We start from the raw sequence: 21,957 nt of genomic DNA, 5'->3' as shown, positions 1-21,957 counted from the left end.
TGGCTGATTACTGATTTTAATTTGCCAGATTTTTTACTCCTAATTAAAGGTTCCTCCTCCAGTCTGTGGCACTTAAGCTCTCCTCTTTGCTCCTATCCAATTTAATTATTATGATGTACAGAATTAGCATTTGTTGCAGATTGCAGATCCAATTTACATATTATATTGAATAATTGAATGAAGACTGATGATTAAATTAAGCGAGTGACAGATGATCTGTCTTTGTGGACCCGTGCAACATTAAAAGAGCAGCCACGGGTGACCAAAAACATTTGCTTGTTGCTAATTTCTCCACAAGAGTAGACAAATGTTTAGAGAAAAATCACCCCAAAAAATAACTTACCTTGCCTTGGGTTTAAGAATTAAGTTTAAAAAGAAAAAAATACACATTTAAGTGAATATTGTCGAGAAACAAGATCCCACACAACCTCAACACAAAGTTGATCTTTGCCAGTGGTCCAGTTCCTGGAATGCGTCCATTCAGTTCCGCACCAAGATGGATGGCGTTAAGGAGAATATTTAGAGCAGCTTGAGCTTTTCTCAAGCTAATGTAAGCATTGGCAGAACACAAAAGCAGCCCGGCCCAAGGCTTGTGTGGTTGAGAAGACTGCTGATTCACTGTCGGCACACTAGTTTTTGTTTATACATACATACATATATATAAAATAGAGAGAGAGGGAGAGAGAGAGAAATTAGATTATATATATATACTCACACATATACACAACATACATATACGTATACGTATACGTGTGTGTGTGTGTGTGTGTCAAAAGCAAGACTTTGAAGCAGCACCTTACGTGGCGATTCCTTCCTTCTGCTGTGGGAACATGAATAATTCACCTTTTGCCACCAAAAGCCGATGGGAGAGTGACATATGTAGGCTTGTATGTTTTTCACGTGTCTCCGCTCATTGGGGCCACTGAGCCATTTGACCATATGTTTCATTGTGTTGTTGGGTGCGTCCGTACAGACCTTTCCACAAAACAACCCGAGCAGACAAATCCTACTTTGTAACTGACATGTAACTGTACTTCCTTTTCCCCTGAAGAGATATTTACCAGTAATCTCCTTGTCTTTAAACACAATGATTCATTTGTGATTCACCCACAGCGATGATCTGTTGAATCTTTCCGCTGACGGGACTGTAATTTTAAACTGTTGACACGTTAACCCACCTGCTTCCCACTTGCTTTTTTAGAGAGACACAAGCAATTTGAGAGTGTGGAAATCTTAACAAAACTTTGCCTTTTCTTAAGGACGTGCAAAATGGCCACACACACGCAAGCAGAATGAGCCACACACACAAACACACATGCTATTGTCCCTATAAGACACGTGTCGTACACAAACAGGAACGGGTGTAACTACAGGTAGGTTATGGTGGGTTTTTTTTTTTTTTCCCCCCTTTCTGGTTATAAATGTAATGGGGTTTTCCCTGCGCTGGCTCCTGATATTACCTGTCTCCTTTGTGCTTATATTTCACTAACTGTTTTCTTTATACCTGTAAGCATCTTATGAGCTATGGACATCTCTAGACCTAACATCCCACACACATCTCCAGAGCTCAGCCTTATCTGTGGGGTCATTCCTCTTCTTCCCATTCTCTACGAGGGCGTTTCCTCTGCCCTGCAGGCCCAGGACGAGCTTTAGGCCTGTAATTCCTGTTAACCTGATGTTGAAACGCTCCCCTCAGCAGTCCATTACTGCCGCCGAGACAACCAAAACCCTCACTGCCTGCAGGGTAAGTGCAGCTCGTGCAGACCATAGGGAGCCAGCACTAGGGAATGCACACTCTGTATCACCCAGCAGAGTAAACAGAGGCAGAGAGACGGAGACACACTGCACTGACTGGCAGGAGAGGGCCTGATTGTTAGCTCGGTAGATGATTTACACTCGCTTCAAGGGTGAACGCAGGTCCAACTGACTTAAAGTGAAGCTGAGGACATTTTTATTCCTGAAGACCTTTCAGCGAGGAGTTTCCATTTGTCTGTAACACTGTCGTCAGATTAGTTTCAGAGAGGAATTATCTGCAGTTCAATCTGGGATGGAATGACAGCGTCAGCTCGTAGCGATAAATAAGAGTTATTAAGCTTTATTGTGTAAATAGCAGGTTTTTATTGGGTTTTTAAAGCAACTGACGGTTATCTTTAAAAGTCAAGTTGGAGTGTCTATGTCAATGTCTGCCTCACTGGCACCTGGGTAATTTACACACGTCTCTCGCATGTCCCTTTGTAAATGTTGTAAACAAGCACTAAACAGTTATTTGACTGTCTTTTCTCAGTGGTGTCTGCTGTGCTGCTTGTCTTATCGCTGAGGCGGGTCCACACTGATGGATCTGGTTTATATTGTGGATTGGAGTGACAGATATACGGCCCCCTGCTGTGATGCAGGTTGTTCCTGAGGTGTTTGGGCCGTCTAGACGATACACTGAACAGGAAATGCCTCTAAATTAAATTCTACTAAATTCTAGTAAATTTGTGCGGAGACATTATTAAGATTTCTTTTCTGCAGCCTCATGCATACATTGCATGTCTGGATGATGATTTTTTTTTTTTCGCTGTCTGTTTTAAAAAAAAAATCTGCTTTAACTTTGTTTCCACCTCAACACTGGGTCTTCCCAGGAATTTGTTTGCGTTTCAGAACATTAACTTTACACACTCTTTGTTGTCATTGTGGACAGTGAGGAAGTTATGTAATGGAAGCGCCATAAAACTCGGCACTGTTTGAAAATGCCAGGTCTCTGAACTTAAGAGGGAACAGAGCAGCCAAGACACTTGAGTTTTTACAGGGTCTGCATTATATGCAGGCCAGATGCATGCGTTCAGATGCTTGTTGTTAGTTTTATGATGTCAGGCTTTGAGCTGCAGATACTTCAGCGGGAGAAGTAATGCTGCGGCATAATCTCTAGTTGGAAACCATTTGGAGCTCTGGTGTTGCTCTTCACCTGGTAGAGGCGTGGAAAGTTGGCAGGGGACTCAGTTTCTTTGTTACCTCCAGACTCTCGCTGCCACCAGGCTTTGTTTTATGTCCTATTGCGTCAGGCACTTGAGGGTGGACAATTTGTTTAGGCAGCGGAAGATGGAACTGTGCGTAGCGGAGGATTATGAGATCGCTGGGTGATTTGTGGGTTGGATCTCCTTGGCGGCCCAGCTCAAACATCCAACACTTGCGATGGTGTTAAATTATGATACCTAAACCATAAATGTCCTGGATTAAAACACGGTACACGAAGAACGAATAGATTCTTTAGTTTTCTTTTTTTGCAGAATCATGATTTTGGCTCTCTAATGAATTCAGCCTTGTGAATTTATGACCAACCCTGCTGCCAGTTCGTCTTTGGTCAATGTTGCAACAGAGAAGATAAATATGATATCGTAGGATTTAGTGGAAGGTAGCATTAAAATGCTAAAACTACATGTACTGAAAATAAGCAGCTCTGCTTTTGAAAACAACCAGACTTGAATTTTTTTTTCCTTCCTTCAGTGGATGAATTTGTCCAGCAAGTTCCACATTCCTTTGTGAAAAACACTTATTGAGTCAGTGAAACTGTGGGGATTTTGTTCTCCCACCATAACGCTCACATTCACTGCACAGTTTTCATCTTTGCTACATATTCAAGACCCTTCTTGAGTTCAGCCCCGTGCTCAGTAATACACACCAGAGCTGCAGTCGTTCACATGTTCTCTCAGCTTCATCAATTAACACTTAAATTTCAAGTTGACAAATGCACCGCTCTTCACATTTCTAAGTATTTGCAATGCATTACAGTTTGGTTTGTTTGACCTGTCCATATGGATTCTTTAAACTAACGAAGATAGGAAATGGCACTGTTTTGTGTCCCTTTGAACGCCGCTGTAGAGGGCGGCTCTGAGAAGCTTCACCTTGAACTGATAAAAGCCAAGAATTATCGCTTTGTTTATCCTGCTGCTAAAACTTGGAGTGCACTATCAAAGGAGAAGCCAGTGGAAGAGTATTAGAGAGTGTATTTTTAAAATCTTGTAAACCTTGTGAATTTATGTCACCATGACTTGGGGACCTCACCTTGCCCTTCTGGTTTCCATTTGCGTCGAGCCCCCTCCCAGTCCTCAGTCCTGCAGTCCATGCCTGAAAAGCATGGTTTTGTTGTTTTGGTGTCTCTTTTTTTTTTTTTTTTTCTTTGGTCTGACTGCCTGGCCCTCACAGGGGTGCTTGGTGGTCCTTGGTCTTCTGAGGCTCAGGGGAGATGACCAGAGCATTAGGCTGGGACCCCTTCCTCTGCAGCAGCCCCCCACCTTTCTAATCAAATGAGGCTGGGAGTGATTTGGTTTTAATACTGGTGGCCCGGATGTGATGCTGTGTGATTGACAGGCTGTGATGGAGGGCAGGATGTCGGCAGGGTGAAAATACCATTAATGGTATTGCTCATTTCTTAAAGTGGGGTGGCCGCACTGTCGGTGGGGGTGTTCCTCACCCTACCCTGCCCCTTCGTACCCCTGTTGCACTATGAATGCCCTCTCCACCCGGGCTTCATACCTGCACTGATTCTGCTGCTTAAAGAGCTCAACGCACAACTTGAAAGTGAAGTTGTAACCGTTGATTGTGACACAGGTACGCATTTGTCATTTCCCTCTTAGGTTACAGCAGCTCTGCTGTTGTCGTCGGAACAAAGGCAGAACAAAACATCCCATCATTGTGTTTTATAGCCTGTAATTGTGTGGTGGGAGGCTGTGCCCCACAGGTCTGCTCCTAATGGTTTTTTGTGTGTTGTTTTAGTAGCAGATTTACATGTGGGAGGGGCACAGGCAGGGTGATTTACAACCTGCAGTGCCACTGACTGGCCGCCTGACTGGCTCAGTGACTGACTGGCCCCGCTCCCTGTGTGTTCCAGGTGATAGTGCAGTCTGGCCGGCAGCCCAGCGTGCTGCAGAAACTGTGTCAGCTGCCCTTCCAGTACTTCAGCCACCCGCGCCTCATCAGAGTGCTCTTCCCCTCCCTCATCTCCGCCTGCTACAACAACTCTCACAACAAGGTCATCCTGCAGCAGGAGATGAGCTGTGTGCTGCTGGCTACGTTCATTCAGGTAAATATGCAACCGTGGTCACACATGTAGTGTATGAATGCATATATATTGTGTATTATAACACATTTAGATGCTGTAAACTATCAAGACACAAAAAGCTAGAGTGTGCTGTTGTTGGGGACCAGTGTTGAAAATGCGTATTAAAATCTACTATGATCAAAGTCGTCCTCATTGGCTTTGAGTATTTTACGTCTCAAAATGAAACTCAAACTCAATAAATTTCCTCCACATCAGAGGGAAACTTTTCTGTCACGGCCGCTGATAAACGATTGCTGATCTGGGGCCCGGTGAATCCGTAACAGGCGGGATTTTACAAAGATAAATGGCTTCCTTCACTGTGGATTTACCTGCCACTGGTTGGACTCCCAGTAAACAGCTTGTCTCCTTCATCTTCCTCTAACAACACGCCCCTCACCGCTCTGCAGCCACCACTGTTTAGACACCGATTAACTTCCATTCAAAGGGAGACAAGCTATTGTCATTTCTTTCAAACAAAGCAATAATGCATGGCGTCCTGCCCCGCTGCCCTCATTGTTGGGTTAACCTCAAGAGCATTCCTCAGAGTGGAACAATTTCATCCAGGATGGTTCAGTATTAGTTATTTCACTGAAGACATTTAGTTTGATCAGATAATTATTATTTGATCAAACTGCAGAGGCACCTTCAAAGCTTAATTTGTATCTTATGGGTGTTTTGTTGTTTTAGTTGTTATTTTGGGGAAGTTTGATTAATCTTAGAAGATACGTAAATGAAACTATTGAACTTTGGTACACACAGCTGCAACAGACTGTTTGTACTGTTGTAGAAGGTATTAATGTCGCTTATTAATTCTCCTAGGACTGTGCTGCAAATGAGAAGGAGTCAGACAACAAAAATAGGCAAGCAGGTAAGTTTTTCTGATTTCAATTTGTTTGTAACTTTAATAGTTTACTGTTATGTATAATGTATTATAATAATAGATACTTTGGACAAGCAGGTTTTGCTTGTTGTGATGTTAAACTAAATTGTCTTATTTGGTGATTTTATGATTTTTTTATTATTCTTTTTTTTTTTTTGGCCATGAAGATTTTCTTTCCATACAGACGTTGGTCATGTTTTGGTGACTTTTTCCCCCCTGTTTAAATTAAGGATTACAGTCGAGCGAGCAGTGTAATCTAGATGCTCTTTTTTTCTGTCTGTGCAAAGTTTCCCAGCCGCTGGATCACTGCGAGTTGTCCAACCGCTTCCCAAGAGATCAGTGGGACTCGGCGCTGCAGTTTTTTCTCAAGAAGCAGGAGGAGTGATGGAGTTGTCCGCTGTCCTCTGACCGGATAAGCACAGTACACACAGTACAAAAGAGACTGACATGTAGTGGAGATGGGGTTTTTTGTTTCTATGTTTGTTAGTTTGTTTTCTTTCTCCTGACAGTCAGTCTACACACGAGTGAAATATTTGTCCTTCAGACTGTGTCAAATGTAAAGAATATGAAGCCTTATCCTATATGTCAGTGTGTCGGTTTTGATTTCTTGGAAATCACATTGATGTTTAAGAGGAATTTGCACAAAATGTTTTGTTTGTACATTACAGTTGGAACACACGCACAACTATTCCATTTAATGTTTAGACAAACACACGTTTCTCTTTTCTGTCGTAGGTAGAAATGGATCTGTTCTTAAACCAGTCACAACTTAATACCTGAACCATGTTCTCATACTGTAATTCATAATTTGCCAAACACTTCCTTTTATGTTAATTTATTGTATTTTGTCTTATTTTTGAATGTGAATGACCAGAATGTTTTCTTAGTCTATATTAGGCCAGTTATACGTTACATGACCTGCCGCCTTGATTGCAAATATGTTGTTATATTGTGTAAGTTTACATCTTTTTCTGTTTTTTCTCTCTGTGTTAAGAGTCACTTAAAATTAATATAATTTATTGAGTTATTTGCCCTTATCTTATAAAATAAAATACTTACGGTTAAATTTTGTTCTTCCTCATATTTATTCTGTGCAAAACAAACTCATTTAAAATGAGCTGCGCTTTGTGGTGAGTCTTCTATCAGCTAAATCCCTGTGAACTATATTGAAGATATGTTCATTTGGTCTGACTTTTAAAATTGCAAAAAAGCAATACTCACAATCTAATACCTCAAATGAAAGAAAACGTTGTTTTCAGTTGTGAAAAATACAGATGATATTATTTTTAATTATTATTATTTATTTTATTTTTTTTACTTTTTAGGTCCCTTGGTGAATCCATATCTTAATATTCCTGCCCTTTGTCTGATCATTGGAAGTTTATTGATTGGTGCATATTCAAAATACAGGCCAGGGTTGGATTTAAAATGGTCCTCAACTACAGTATCAGTGTTGCCTACAGGTGCAAGTGACACTCAACCTTAAGATTTAGAAACTGTAACCCAAAAAAATCACTAAACACTAACTAAAATTCAGGCACAAGAAGTGTTTATTTTTAGTTTTATATTAATGTCACACCTATAGGATTTTCTGCTAATTAGATGGCACTGTAGTTGCATTTTTTTATTCTATGATCTTGTTAAACATCCTGTTGCTACTGTTGCACATCTTGTCCACCCTTTACAGATTTACTCTATCAGCACGTCTTAAAGACTTAACAGGATTTTGAATTCATTGAGACTCCGTGTCCTTCACTGATAAAAAACCGATCCTCCCCAACAAATTGTTGAGGTGTAGAGTGTCGGTCCTGGCTTGACCTGTGTGCTCTCTTGTCCAGCGGCTATTTGCTCGTTCGGGATTCCTACTGGAATGAAAATAAACTCAAGACACGCCAGGATGCGTCCGCAGGCTGGGAGTCCCCTCAGCGCTGCGCGGCCGTGCGTTTTGTTGTGGGTCCATTCAGTGTATCCTTTGCAGGTGATGCCAAATGCAGATAAGGGGCCGCCGCTGCCTGTCCTCTGTCTAGACTTGTATAACCGTGGGCCTCAGGTTGGTATGGCACTGGGACATTTGTTTAGGTAAAGACCACTTCTATCGTTTTCTCACTGTAACTGGAAGAAAACCTGCAGATTTCACTACAAATACAAGCCCAGGATCGTACGGTGCACCTAATAGTAATATTAATATTAGCTATCACCACATGAGGGGGTGAATTTTACAGGCATGGGCCTATTGTGTCTGCTTCGGTGACCTATAACACACGGGCCAAATGGTGACTAATATCCTGTCAGCCATCAGTCACTGATCCACTTGGCTGAGAAGCGGAGCAGCTCTGAATGTGACCTCTAAATGTGGGTTAGTCAGTGAAGCTCGCAGCTTTAGGTCGAATGAAAACTCCCTAACACTCAAATATCCAACATGTGAATACCCACACATATGTGTGTCTCTTTTGTGTATTCCTCAATAAACTCTATAACAGTGTCAGACATTATAAGCAGCAGCAGATGCGTTTCCATTGACCTTAACACTGATTTATTTTACCGGCTATTATGATAATTATTATAATTATTAAAGTTCCTCGGGCGTTTTTGCGGAACAGATTGATTTTGCATGCAATATTCAGTTAGAACTATGTTTTTATTGATAAGATCGGCTATGTCTTGTCCTCATAATAAATAATAATAACTTACTTTCTGGAGAAAACGCCAACATTGCGCGTCTCTCATCTGTTTCATTAATTTACAAGAGTCGATAGTGAAACTTACAAATCATGCACATCTACACAGTTTGTATTTTTTCCTGATAAACATACTGTAGCCTCGGTGTTAAACGCTCAGACGTCCAGTGTAGGCTACAGGCTGACGTGTGTTTTGAATCCCACCACATCCAGTCCAGGCACTGGAGCATGGCAAAAGGCAAAGGTGTTCCAGTACAGAGAAGCCCCCTGCCAAAATATAGTGTCCGTGGGCAGCTGTGTGTCCTGCCGGAGTGTCCTTGAGCAAGAACGAGATGTAAAGGGAACAGTCAGATCTCCAATTTGTCCAGGTGGGAACCCGAGAGTATAGCCTCGAACATAATCCATCCTGCTCCTTTATGCGTCTTTCCTTGATTGAATGTCACTGAGGTCTCTGCCTGCGCCTGTCCCTGCAGAGGACGCATGGGTAGGGTGGGATGGGTGGTGGGGTGGGGTGGGGTAGGGGGGTCCAGCTGATCTCTCCTCACGTGTCGACAGGACTCGGCACCATGCTGTTCGGTGTGTCCGGTAACTGCGACGACAGAGAGGTCACATCGCTGCCCGAGGAGTTTCCCAGCGAGCCCGACTCAGAGAAGGACACCTGCCGGGAAGGAGGAGGAGGAGGAGGAGAGGAGAATGTGATTCAGCAGAGCGGATTTATGTCGGTAACAGTTTGTTTCTCTCTGGTGGTGCCAAAACTCCCCGTGAACCTCTGGTTAAACAGATGTCAACATGTTAGTGAACGTGCTTATCACCTGCGCCCACCCCCCCTAAAGTATTAGGCTTATCTATTAAAAACATATGAAAACACATCACTCTATCAGTCCTGCAAATCACCCGAGACTCCAATCAACATACTATCTATCTGGAGGCTGCACGTGGGAGGCTGAGAAAGTGATGGACACAAGAAACAGCTGTTTGCGCCCTTCACCTGAGTCGGATTTTTTTTAGTTATAACTTTTTAAATGACTCATGTCACATTAATCCATTTTTAAACATCATCACCATCAATGCTAAAACATCTGGATTAATCCATCAACTTAATCTGTGCTCCATGTGTCCTTCCCCTTTATACATGCATCTAAACTCTTTATTAACAGTTAGGCTAATCTTTTTATTTTTTAAATATATTGGCTACCCCTATATATATATTTCTGTCATTCAACCGCACCAGTTGTTGGAAGGCGGGCTGGTCCAGGTCGCTCTGCAGGGCGAAGTCGCTGAGGGTTTTCCAGGGAGGCTGGTAGGTCTGCACCTCCACAGGATTCCCCTGCACCGTGTTGTCGTGCCGGATCGGACTGCCCGCCACCAGAGGAGTTCCCGTCAGGCCCTGCAGATTCTACAGGAGCAACGAAACACTCAGTGAACAGGGTATAAAAATCAACTCAGCCTCGGGGATGTTTCTATCAATCCAGGATGAATAATACAGAGGGACATTAAAGAAGAAGAAGAAAAAAAAATCAACGAATTGATTTGAGGAACTTACAGCTTTTGCAAGACCACAAACAAAACATGAAGTTTTATGATCATTAACTAACTGCTCATGTGTTTAAAAAAAAAAAAAAAAAAGCATAATAAACTTTTATAGGCCTGTAAACAGCATCGGTCTAATTCTGCAGTAGTTCGATGAAGTGGCTTTAATTCGCTCTGCTGTGCCAAAAACCTTTGCCCAAAAACACATTCATGATCAGTTTCAGGAAAGTCGATTCAGTGATTGAATTTACAGTTATTTTCTGGGTAATGTAAACTATTACGAATATTTAGAAAGAAATGTGGGAGAAGAAAATAAAGAATAAGAAGCAGCTGTGTCAGAAAATTTGTGGAAGGAATTAGCTAAATTTCTTTTTCTTTTCTTTGTTTTTTAATCTTACAATGATCAGTGTGTCTACATAGTTTGGCCTTCAAAATATCAGACTAAATATGATTTCATTTCAGTGTGCCATGCATTTTCTCCAAATATATTGCTAGTTTATTTTGGATTAACCAGCAGAAACACATTATTTGGTCACCTGGTTATTAGGTCATATGATTTTAATGTGTAAAGATATTAATCATATCTTGCTGACAGAAAGCTACAGTAGCCTACAACGAGACATAATGAGCAGGTGTTAACACGGACTGATCTGGGATGTGGGAACTGTTGGAGTGTGAAAGTGTGGAAATATCTTTGACTCACCGTCTTGTCGCTGTGCTGCTGCTGCTGGATCTGCTTCATGAGGATGGACCTCTTCTTGTCTTTGCAGCGCTTGTTCTGAAACCAGACGCGGATCACCCTGGGGCTCAGGCCGGTCATCTCCACCAGCTGCTCCTTCATCAGAGCGTCCGGCCTCGGGTTGGCGTTGTAGCAGGTCCGCAGGGTGTGGAGCTGCTTCTCGTTCAGCACCGTCCGGACCCGGGTGGTTTTCTCCGACTGCTTGTGGACGTGGTTCCTGTGATGAGGAGGGTGCCGGACCGACACTGGGTCTGAGGAGAAGTTAGGACGGATTAATTTATTTTAAGGAATTATTAAAGCCTTAGATAGCCTATCAAATAAACAGGCCTAGAAGCTAAAGCCAGAAAACTCAGGCTAAATCAAGATATTAAAGAAACTTTGCATCTGTGATTTATGAAAAATATATACCATAAAATACCAAATATTATCAGGCTGAGTCAGACACTCTCAGAACTTAATAAAGTAATACAGAATTTTTTTTTTTTTTAAAGTGTAATATATTGACATGACTATACTTGCCTCAAAATAATTTCCACATGAGGCCTATATGCATACAAAATCTAATCATTACCCTGTTGTGAATGCAAGAAAGAGGAAAAACGCAATAATAATAATAATAATAATAATAATAATAATAATAATAATAATAATAATAATAATAATAATAATAATAATAATAATAATAATGTGCAATTATTATTATTATATTATTATTGATCCCAGCTCGTACCTGATATGTGCAGCGGTCTGGTGTGGAGGTTGGCCGGACTCAGCGGGCTCCCTGCGGAGGCCCGCTCCACCAGCAGCCCGTGGTCCGCCAGACACAGCAGCTCGTCGTCCCGCAGGGAGAACTCGTCTCCCGGCAGGAGGTGTCGACTGCAAACCGAGCACCGAAAACACTCCATGTGATACACGTTGTCCCGGGCTCTCATCACCAGGTCGCTGCTGCAGAAGCCCATGTTACACTTTGCACATTTGATGCCAAATAACCTGAAAGGGAGCGCAAACACGGTTTGGGTCTCGCGCGTTATAGGCTTTGCCCTACAATATGACCCTCTTATTGAATGAAATTGAAATATTTGGAAGCTGTGAGATAATAGGCCTAATGATTAAAACAACACATGCACACTATTGCGCACGTTCTGCACCTTTGCAACTATAATGGACAATATAACCATGTGAATATTCTCATTTTTTAAATCCACCACTTTCATTTACAGCTCAACACAAGGCCTCTAACATTTTCAATAGTAAAACGACCGCAAAATAAAAGAATAACCCTGAATACTATTGAATCCATACCTTGCATAATCTCTTTTACAGTAAGTCTTTCCGTCTCGGACGAAGCAAGTACAGGTCTCGTCCAGGTACTGGCTGCACTCTGCACACTTGAGGCAGGCTGCATGCCACTCCAGGTCCGGGGCGACTCTCAGGATGTACTGGTCGTGTATCTGACTTCCACAGCCCACACACATTGCGATTCCCGACTTCTCTGTGTGTGCAAAGACGAGGAAAGGCGTTATAATAATGAAAGCAACAACCGTGTGCTGCTCTTTTTAATCCCCGTGACATCCCTGTTAACCCCCCTTCACCCCTTCACCTCAAGGAGAGAAACTGTTGTGCGCGTATCACAACAAACATGTAACCTGTGGTCCATCCAAGAATATTAATATTACTGAATAATTATGATGAGTGCACAAGAGCTAAAAATATATCCAAGTCACTCGCGGCATGAGTCACTTTAGACGCACGAGCGCTACATGTAAAATAAGTTTATATAGGCTGAAGACATCAGTTTTTCGTCAGCGCGGCTGCCGATCGTGTCATTGTGTCGGTTTTTTCGTTTATATTATTCTGCAAAGTTTGAAACAAAACCAGCGTTTTAACATTAAATTCAAGCGACTGCACACCGGTTGGGACGTAGAAGAAAAAATAAATAAAATAAAACTCACTTTTAACCTCACTAGTTCTAAGATATGAATAAAAAACAAGAGTGTCTTACTTTTGGAATGATCCCCCATATCATCCAAGAAAGAAGTATTGAGCAGGATATCCACCATACAGAAGAAGCCCAGTGCAAGCCGACAGATGGAGGAAAGGAGCGGCAGAGGAGACCGTCCCGTCCCTGACTGGATGATAAACTTGTATTCCTCCACCGAGAGGTGGAGAGGAAACAAAGATCCTCGACCAGTGACGTCTGTAAACCTGGACCTCTCTGAGTCCGGGGAGAGGGTGCCATGCAAATCTCCTCCTGGACCTTTGCGTTTTCTTTTTTTTTTTTCTATGGCGTCTTGGGCTGGATGTGAGGAAGGTTGTATGCGTGTTTTTTTTTGGTTTTTTTTGTTAATCTATTTGTCCCACAGCGCTGCCTGCCCATCTCCGGTTCCTACAAGTGAAAGCAGTTATCTCTGTTGACGCTCACAGTTATAAGCTAACTTTATACTACTTATTGTGTGACATCAAGTGTGCGTCTTGATCTGTTGTTACTTCCTTTGGTATCACATTCCCTTAATGTTTGTCTACCCGGGCCCGTGATACCAACAGATTTGTTGAGGTAATCTTATCCTTGTCAGTAGTTTGAATGTCTGTGTTTTATAGCTGTTTTCCTTGGAAATCCATAATGTTAGATTATGTTTAGATTTCCTCCAAAATACTGAAATAAGACTAAAAAGCAGAAACTGTGGGAAACACTAAAAATCTTAATTGCACTGGTTATTATCTTATTGATGCTATAATAGATAGGCTAGATAAAATGATAAAGATGATGATAATAATGGTGGTGAGTAGAATAACCTCACAACCCAACGATGGCCATTATCATTATTACTATTGTTGTTGTTGTTATTGTTATAGGTGTCAACTGTTAGTTTATTGTAGTAAAAAAAAAAAAAAAAAGTGACAGGACCGGTGTTGTCATATTACTGTAGAGAGCCCTCTACTGGATGAAACATGCAGGAATCTTGGCTCCACAGAGTGGCTGTTTAATAATAGCCTACGTTATATCTCCAGTTGTGAATTGACTCATTGGGTTATATTTGGTGACTGACAGATGATATTAAGCTTTAACAAAAATAAATTAGGCTAATAGGCCTACACTGTAAAGAGATGACATGCAGTATGACTAATTATACATTAGTAGGGACTAGAGAGAGAGAGAGAGATTCAGTCAGACAATCAAAACATCTTTCTTTTTCTCTTGCCTCCCTCACAGGCAGAAACACATAACCCACAAACTAGTCTGTTTAGGTCGCTAGGCTTAGTTGAATAAAATTCACCAGCAACCCACAAAATCGCTCTCTATTTAGGCCCAGGTATTTGTTCTAATTTAGGATTATAGGAGGATTATAGGACATTAGATGGGAGAATAAAAACTGTTAAAAATAAATAAATAAATAAAAAAAATCCTAAATGTTTTAGGATTTTGGTGGTTAATATTTGATTTAAAAAGTCCACAGCTGGTGATGAAGGTTAGCCTATATAGGCTATAACACATAGGTGTATCCTAATTATTGTATTTTCATCATTGTGAATTAAACAGCATTATTCTACTCAAACATTCTCAGTAGCCAATCAAGTCTGCAGAACAGTGAGACCTACATACAGATAGATCTTACTCTATTTCACTGAATAGGCCTATTTATCAAGTAGCCTAGCCTATGAACCAAATGCTATAAACAGAAGACAATATGAATCCGTGGAGTATAAATGTGTCCATGTTTGACTAATCACCGTGAAGCATCGAGTTATTTATTCATTTGTTTATTTTGGAGGATATTTGAGGACGTGTGTGTGAGAGAGAGAGAGAAAAAGAGGGGGGTAGGGTGTGTGTGTGTGTGTGTGTGTGTGGGGGGGGGGGGGGTAGTATCGCTCTATCTCGCGAGATCTCGTCGTAAACGTCAGATGACCTTTGGCACAGTTCCGTCTCTGCAGCGCAGCAGGAGCAGGCAAAAGGGTCCAAGATGAACAGAGCCTTTAATAAAACGAGTCTGAAACAGCTGGTAAGTATGTGACAGTCAGAGTTTAGCATTTTAACCTGCGCAGACATTTGCATTGCTCTGTTATCGCTGACTAAACACATGAAACACCTGTTTTGTTTTGTTTTTTTGTTGCTGTTGCTGCTGCTGCTGCTAGCTAACAGGTTAGCTAACTCAGGTCGCACTCATGTGGCACGCCGTGGTCGTATTTTTTGAGTTATTGCTTGAACAGTATTGTTTTTTTTGCTTATTCCGTCAATAAAAATGTATGTACATCGTGATACAATCAAATGACCAGTTGATAGGCTTTGTTCTGTGAGCCGCTGCTAGCCAGTGTTAGCATAGCTAGTCGCGTCGTTATGAAACCTCCCGTTAAACAACAGTTACGAAACTTGAGTGTTGCCGCAGTGTCACCAAAATATTAAATGTCAGAAGCACACTGCATCTCCTCGTATGTACTACTAGGACAAGAAAAGCAGCATGCAGTAGTTTAATTAGTATTTTTGCAATATTTGCTCGACTTCATCCGAATGACCTTTCATCATTGACGGTGTTCAGTCCTGTCCAGATGAGGCTGGTACTAACCTGCTGCACCTCGAGTCTGATGCAGCTGTTGCAGAGGTTGTTTGCTCACCAACCTGCCAGATGTCACGAGAGGGATAATGTGGAAATAGTGTGAACTTTTTATGGCCTTGAAATATAGACAAAATGCTGTTAATAAATACATGACATCCCAGAGCTGAGGATTATGTAGAACAAATGTCCATGTTGACTAAATCCTTGACCAAGTTGATTAACAGAATTAACAGTTTAGAGATTAAAATGTTGGCCTGTATTGCATTATCCTATTGATTCTTTCAACAAGATTAAGCACATTTTAAATCATAGATACATTCACCAGATCACTACAAATGCAGAACCTCGAGATTTTTTCATACTGGGATGTCAACCTTTTTTTTTAAACAGACTGGTCTCCTCCAGAGGTTTCAAAGCACCTTGGTGGTTGCAGAGCACAACAATGACAAGCTGACCCCTATTACACTCAATGCCATCACTGCTGCCAGTAAGCTGGGGGGAGAGGTGTCCTGTCTGGTTGCTGGAACAAACTGTGCAAAGGTTTGTAAAACTTTAGTCTCACTAAGTCTCGCTTAAAATTTCACCAAATGTGTATTATTTTTGATTTTACTTAAATGTTAATAAACACCTATAACATATGGAAACTATCTTAACATATGGTAAACAGATACGAGCAAAGATTTTATGTTTTTCCCTTTTCAGGTTGCGGAGGAAATCAGCAAGGTACAGGGTGTGAAGAAGGTTTTGGTGGCCCAACATGATTCTTACAAAGGTGCCATGCCAGGTGTGTAACACCACAGGTGCTTGATGCCTGTTGTATATTTAACCTTCAAGCAAAGATAAAAACATAGCAAACCAATCTGCTCCTTTTTTCTTATTTTTTATTTATTTATTTTTACAAAACCCCACTTGCACAATACCACATTCACAGCTGGATGATTTTCTGCTTTACCTGTTAAAAACTGTGTTGGTAGTAGTAACTGAAGCAGGGGCGACTTATTCATTGGCTCTTCCTGCTTATTTGTTTGTTTTGGCCAAAACTACCACCTCTCACTGTCAAATACGGCCACTTTCTTTTTCTTCAGAGGAGTTGACTCCACTCATCTTGGCAACACAAAAACAGTTCAGCTTCACCCACATCTGCGCTGGTGCATCTGCCTTTGGAAAGGTAAAGCAAAGAAGTTCCTCTGTCATTTCTAGTTTCAATACTGACTCCTTGTGATACTTTAAAATGAACACTTGTGAAAGCTGTGTATGTCTTGGCTAATTGACCATTTTATCTGCAGAACCTGCTTCCAAGAGTGGCTGCCAAGCTGGATGTAGCCCCAGTTTCAGATATTATTGAGATCAAGTCTCCAGACACTTTTGTCAGAACCATTTATGCAGGTGAGCCTGTTCATATCGGAAGAATGTCACAAAGGAATTATTTTATCTTCTCATAAATTCTTGGTTTGGACGTACCTCAGTAGAAATGGTGAATGCTTGATATGACTCAGATTTCACTTTGACACTGCTTGGTTTTTGCAACATGATTTGGCTGTGCTGAGTTTGCACTGATGATTGTTGGTGCTTTTTAAATATTTCACACTAATATTCAAATTTTACAGGAAACGCTCTCAGCACGGTGAAATGCAATGAGGCAGTCAAGGTCTTCACTGTCAGAGGGACGTCCTTTGAGGCAGCTCCAACAGAGGGAGGAAGTGCTGCATCAGAAGATGGTACAGGAGCTTTCAGATTCATTTAAAGAGCTCTGCTGTACTAGATAAGAAAGTGTCAGATATTCTGGATGTTCATTTGTGACATTAAAACACAAAGCTACATCTACATCAACAAGTATACATCTTACACTTTGTTTGTTATTGTGAGTTTTTATCCTTTTTGCTAATTAATTAATCTCTGGTTTACAGTGGCTCCCTCTTCACCCACCGGAGTTTCTGAGTGGCTGGAGCAGAGTCTGACAAAGAGTGACCGTCCAGAACTGACGAGTGCAAAGGTCGTGGTGTCAGGAGGTATGAGTTACCGCTTTATCTTTTTATGTTATGTATTGCTATTTACTGTATGGCATTTTGGGACGCACCTGTTGGTTTGTTAGCAAAGTGTTTAGTCAAGAGGCGGTGCGTGGCGCAGTGGCTAAAGCGGCCGCCCCATGTAGAGGCTACAGTCCTCACCGCAGGCGGCCCCGGTTTGAATCCCGCGTCGGGCAGCCCTTTCCTGCATGTCATTCCCCTCTCTCTGCCTCCCCCTTTCCTGTCTATCTATACTATGTGCTATCAAATAAAGGCAAAAAATATACTTTAAAAAAGTGTTTAGTCAAAGCCAGGACTGAAGAATAAACTGAAATATTAACACAATTTTGTCAAGTGCAATATCATAATTGCAGGAGCTGCAGTTTTTTTTGATAAAAGTAAAATATATCACCTACCTGGCATACAATTTCTGTTCTCCAAACTGAAGGGGATGTGTTTGATTAGTGCAGAGTAGACTACAACAAAAAACACCTTTTTTAATTTTCTTCCAATGAAAACAATGAAACACTCAAATTACCATCTCCTCTAAAACCAAGACTCATTACAATCTGTCAAAAATAGTCACAATTTTGTTTTTTTGCATATCAGAGCTAGTCAAAGTGGTTTCGATTTTTCCTTTAATTGTTGGAAGTATTAGGACAAACAAAATCTGCTTTATCTTCCCCCTTTTTTTTTACTGACCAGAGGTTTAAGGGGAATTCAGTTGCATGTTGGCTGATACAAAACTTAATTTGTATGGTGATTTGTTTCTTTCCTCAGGAAGGGGCTTGAAAAGTGGGGACAACTTTAAGCTGCTTTATGACCTTGCTGACAAACTGAATGCTGCAGGTAGGGTGGCATTATCATTTTTGTTTTTTGAAAATTATTATTTTCTTTTAACTAAAGTAGATGTTAAACTGCATAATATTCCTTTTTCAGTTGGTGCATCCAGAGCTGCAGTGGATGCTGGGTATGTCCCGAACGACATGCAGGTTGGACAGACCGGCAAGATTGTAGCCCCGGTATGTTTTTCCCTTTGCTAAGGGTTGTTATTTGTATTTACTCACAGCATATCAAAAAAGTAGAGTCATAACAATGTTAAAATGTACATAGTTACATTAGTCATGTTTAAAGGCAGACATCACTTGAACCTGGCTGCAGTATCTGTTGCCTGTCGGCGTTCTCATAGCACGCTTGCTATCCAGTAGCATCAGGATGTCTGCTCTGCCCTTTTTAAAAAGGTTAACTTCCCATTATGTGATTCAGCTGGGTTACCACAGCTGTGATTATCCACACATTAGGCCCTGCAAAATGTACTTGATGGCACATTTAGGGCCCTAAATGATTTAGCTGATCCATTAAAGCAGAGTGCAGTGGATCTCTGCTCGGAGCCTCAGACCAGAGCAGACTGTCCAAATTGGATTTTCCAATTGTTATGACAAGCTTGTTGAATTTTGCTAAGTTAATTGAAAAATAATTTGGATCTGATTAGGTTTTTTTTTCTTAATTTACCAATCCAAAAATGTTAAATTAAAGATTCATGTTGTTTTCACTTGTATGCATTATAAGATACCATCTCCTCACAATTCATTATCATTAGTGTAAACATCAGAGTCAAATGTCTTGAACAGTGTCAGCCTCTGAATTGTTGTTGATCCACCTAAACAGACTGGCCGTGTGTTGACAGCTTCACAATGTTGGAGTAGAACTGTAAGATGTTAATGAGTTAATATATATCTTTACCAAAAAAAGAAAGAAATGGGATTCAGGTGGAATAGCCAAAAACATCTTACTTGGTCATCCTTATCATATTCTGATAGCAGATTTGTTTTTGCTGTGTAATAACTGCTTGTATGGAGATCTGTAGATTTTGAGGTCAATGTCTGGCTGGTCGAAAAATGTTGCTTTATGCATTTCCTGCAGTTATGAGACACTTTTGTGTTCACACATCGATGCTCAGCTGCACTAAGGCGCCATTAAATAATTCATTTGGTAGTACATTAAACAGAGAGGCGCAGATGGTTTTCCCCAGCAAGTTTAGGGTGATGGGAGCGTGGCTGACCCTTTGATAGATTACACACCCACACTGACTATACAATCTATCGACTCTGCTGTGACGTGGTTCTGAGGTGTACTGTACCTTTTCCAAAAGCCTGACATTACACCTCATGTCAGCAACAAAGTAACACTTGTCTTCTCGTCTTGTTTTCATGTCTACAGGAGTTGTACATCGCCGTTGGTATCTCTGGAGCCATTCAACATCTGGCTGGAATGAAAGACAGCAAGGTAACACCACTGGAGCCAAGCGTCTCCCCATCCCCCACAAATTGTATTGAAACATTGTAATGTAGATTTCACGAAATCTAATGCTGCTGCAGGCAGCACTACAACCACAACTGTGTTGACCATACTGCAACAAATATAAGGCTGCTGCCATTAAACATTTTATTTCTGTGATTCAGGATTTAAGTCTAAATTCCAGTTTTATTAACTGAATAATCAATGTTTCTGGGCTTTTGACTGTTTTGTTACGTATAAGTGCTTGACATGTTCTCTTTGTTTCTTCAGACTATTGTTGCTATCAACAAAGACCCAGAGGCTCCCATTTTCCAGGTGGCAGACTATGGCTTGGTAGCCGATCTTTTCAAGGTGAGCATCAGGGATTGATATTAAAGCAACGATGACACTGACTCAACCAAGCAGCGAGGCCAAAACACCACTCATGTAGCTCCCATCTGGACTGCATGTTTTGACAGCTACCAGTCCAGAGTGACAGTCAGAATATAACATTCGCTTCTCTCCTGATAAATCTTGCACGATGCTTATTCCAGCTAATGGAAATGTGCGTCTGTTGAATTATTAAGTTCTTGAATTAATCAGAGTGGTGTTGTGGACGGGGTTTGCTGCAGAGAGAAAAACACATTAGCATCCCAGAAGATATAAAAAGTGATCAATAGCTGCTTTAACGGTTGCTTTGCCTTTGTATTCAGCCTCTACAGTAGTTGCCAGGCCTTTTACACACTCCACTGCCTCCCCGTATCAGCCTGGTACTTGGGGATAGCGAGCCAGGAGTGTTGGCACCAGCAGCTCTGTCCAGTGCTGCTCGTTAAAGGCTCGTGGGATGTATTTTCATGCGTGTGCTGTTGGTCATGTTTTATTTAGCCCCTCAGCAGTGCACAAGCAGCCCAGGTGTCCTGACAAACTCTGTAGAAGTGATTAGTAATAATAGCTGGTGGCAGTAGAGTTGTGACCTACTGGGTGAGATCGCCTTACATGTGATCACTCCTCAGATAGCTGATTAAAATGGATGGGCTTTCTACTTTTCCCCCCAAATGGATAATTGATACCTCAGAGCAACTCAGGCAGTGACTGATGATTCAGTTCTGAAGTTGCAAGACTCCATTTGAATAATTTTGCGCTCGCATCTTCCACAAAAGGCTTCGGAATCAGTCTTCTTTAAATCTACATGACTGGCAATATTAGCGTGTTTATTTATGGCTCAGATGACTCCCTTGTAGAATGTCGCTCTGCATTCATCAACCTCGCAAACACTGATAAATGTTTGTTTGCCTCCAGCCTGCCACTGTCTTGATAAATCTCAGCGTACTCATTTTTACCGTGAGCACCAGCATGCTTGATGGTTTGTGTAATAAACTCATAAATCTTATTATATCAAATACGCCAGGGATGAAAGTGACAGGTGCTGGCGAACATTTATCCCCCGCATGGAAAAGCCTTGAGATATTTCAAATAGGTGCAGCAGTTATTATTATTAACTATAGCTTCATTTTTATGCCTAAATAATTTCTATATTGTGTTCGTTTAGTTATTTTGACTTTTGTTAGCAAGTCGTTCATTTAAAAGTACACTGGAGTGAGAACAAACATATAGTTTTTGAGTTTTCAGGGCAGTTTGCAACAAACCACTGCAGTGAATACACTTATGGGTAAAGTTTGCTATTAAAGTCTGCCCTGCTCTCTCCTCAGGCTGTTCCTGAGATGACTGAAGCACTGGACAAGTGAGGAGAAAACAACCTCCACCAAACGTCCACTGCAGAGCCACGAGGGTGAGCACAGGATCCCACAGCCTCTGCCTTAACACATTTCTGAAGCTGTGAGCGTCCGGGTGCAAAGATAATCTCATCATCAACAGCTCTCTGACTTGTATCAGAACAGAACAGTCAACTCTCAACCCGGAGATAAACGCCACCTGTTTTTTCATAAACTGTACAAGCATTAAAATATCAGTGAATAAGCATGTACCCTCCTTTTGGCAAGAGGTAATTTCACGCCTTCAGTAGGACATGTGTTGTCATTTCTATTTAATTATGGGGTACAGCAAGGGACATCTTTTGGGAATGCTTACCTTGTCTTTAGACTTCTGACCTTGCTGTAGTTGGCTGTACGATGTAGCTGTTCACGCTAACCCAGAGGATGTGTAATTATTGAGGTGCTCTTGGAAAATGATGTATTAAATTGACATCTAAAAACTGTC

At 41.3% G+C, this 21,957-nt stretch overlaps 3 protein-coding genes across 6 annotated transcripts in view; 2 read left to right on the top strand and 1 right to left on the bottom strand.

Annotated features, from left to right (window-relative positions):
- Positions 1-7,021, top strand: part of scaper (S-phase cyclin A-associated protein in the ER) — a 61,228-nt gene extending 54,207 nt beyond the window's left edge. For all 4 annotated transcript variants that reach the window (XM_085779152.1, XM_085779150.1, XM_085779153.1 and 1 more), the window contains 3 exons: positions 4,871-5,062; positions 5,900-5,948; positions 6,248-7,021. In XM_085779152.1, coding sequence (XP_085635278.1) covers positions 4,871-5,062; positions 5,900-5,948; positions 6,248-6,345 — 339 coding nt within the window. In that variant the 3' untranslated portion in view covers positions 6,346-7,021. The remainder of the gene's footprint in view (positions 1-4,870; positions 5,063-5,899; positions 5,949-6,247) is intronic.
- Positions 7,022-8,475: 1,454 nt separating this feature from the next.
- isl2a (ISL LIM homeobox 2a) lies at positions 8,476-13,126 on the bottom strand. The gene is made up of 6 exons (XM_085779149.1): positions 12,910-13,126; positions 12,210-12,399; positions 11,638-11,897; positions 10,872-11,158; positions 9,867-10,034; positions 8,476-9,296 (listed from the first exon to the last, which is right to left on the bottom strand). Exons 1-6 carry the CDS (start codon positions 12,965-12,967, stop codon positions 9,180-9,182), a joined length of 1,080 nt encoding a protein of 359 aa, XP_085635275.1. The 5' UTR covers positions 12,968-13,126; the 3' UTR covers positions 8,476-9,179.
- Positions 13,127-14,827: 1,701 nt separating this feature from the next.
- On the top strand, positions 14,828-21,955 carry etfa (electron transfer flavoprotein subunit alpha). The gene is made up of 12 exons (XM_085779148.1): positions 14,828-14,905; positions 15,848-15,997; positions 16,160-16,241; positions 16,543-16,625; positions 16,744-16,843; positions 17,065-17,175; positions 17,365-17,466; positions 18,244-18,312; positions 18,403-18,485; positions 19,684-19,749; positions 20,032-20,112; positions 21,450-21,955. The coding sequence occupies exons 1-12, from the start codon at positions 14,867-14,869 to the stop codon at positions 21,483-21,485; spliced, it is 1,002 nt and encodes a 333-aa protein (XP_085635274.1). The 5' UTR covers positions 14,828-14,866; the 3' UTR covers positions 21,486-21,955.
- The last annotated feature ends 2 nt before the right edge of the window (positions 21,956-21,957 follow it).

The sequence above is a fragment of the Trachurus japonicus genome, chromosome 6, assembly GCF_045865225.1.
Source record: "Trachurus japonicus isolate A0001 chromosome 6, Traja_1.0".
NCBI classification, from domain to species: domain Eukaryota; kingdom Metazoa; phylum Chordata; class Actinopteri; order Carangiformes; family Carangidae; genus Trachurus; species Trachurus japonicus.
Note: the sequence above shows the minus strand (reverse complement) of the source record. Positions and strands in the feature narration are given on the sequence as shown.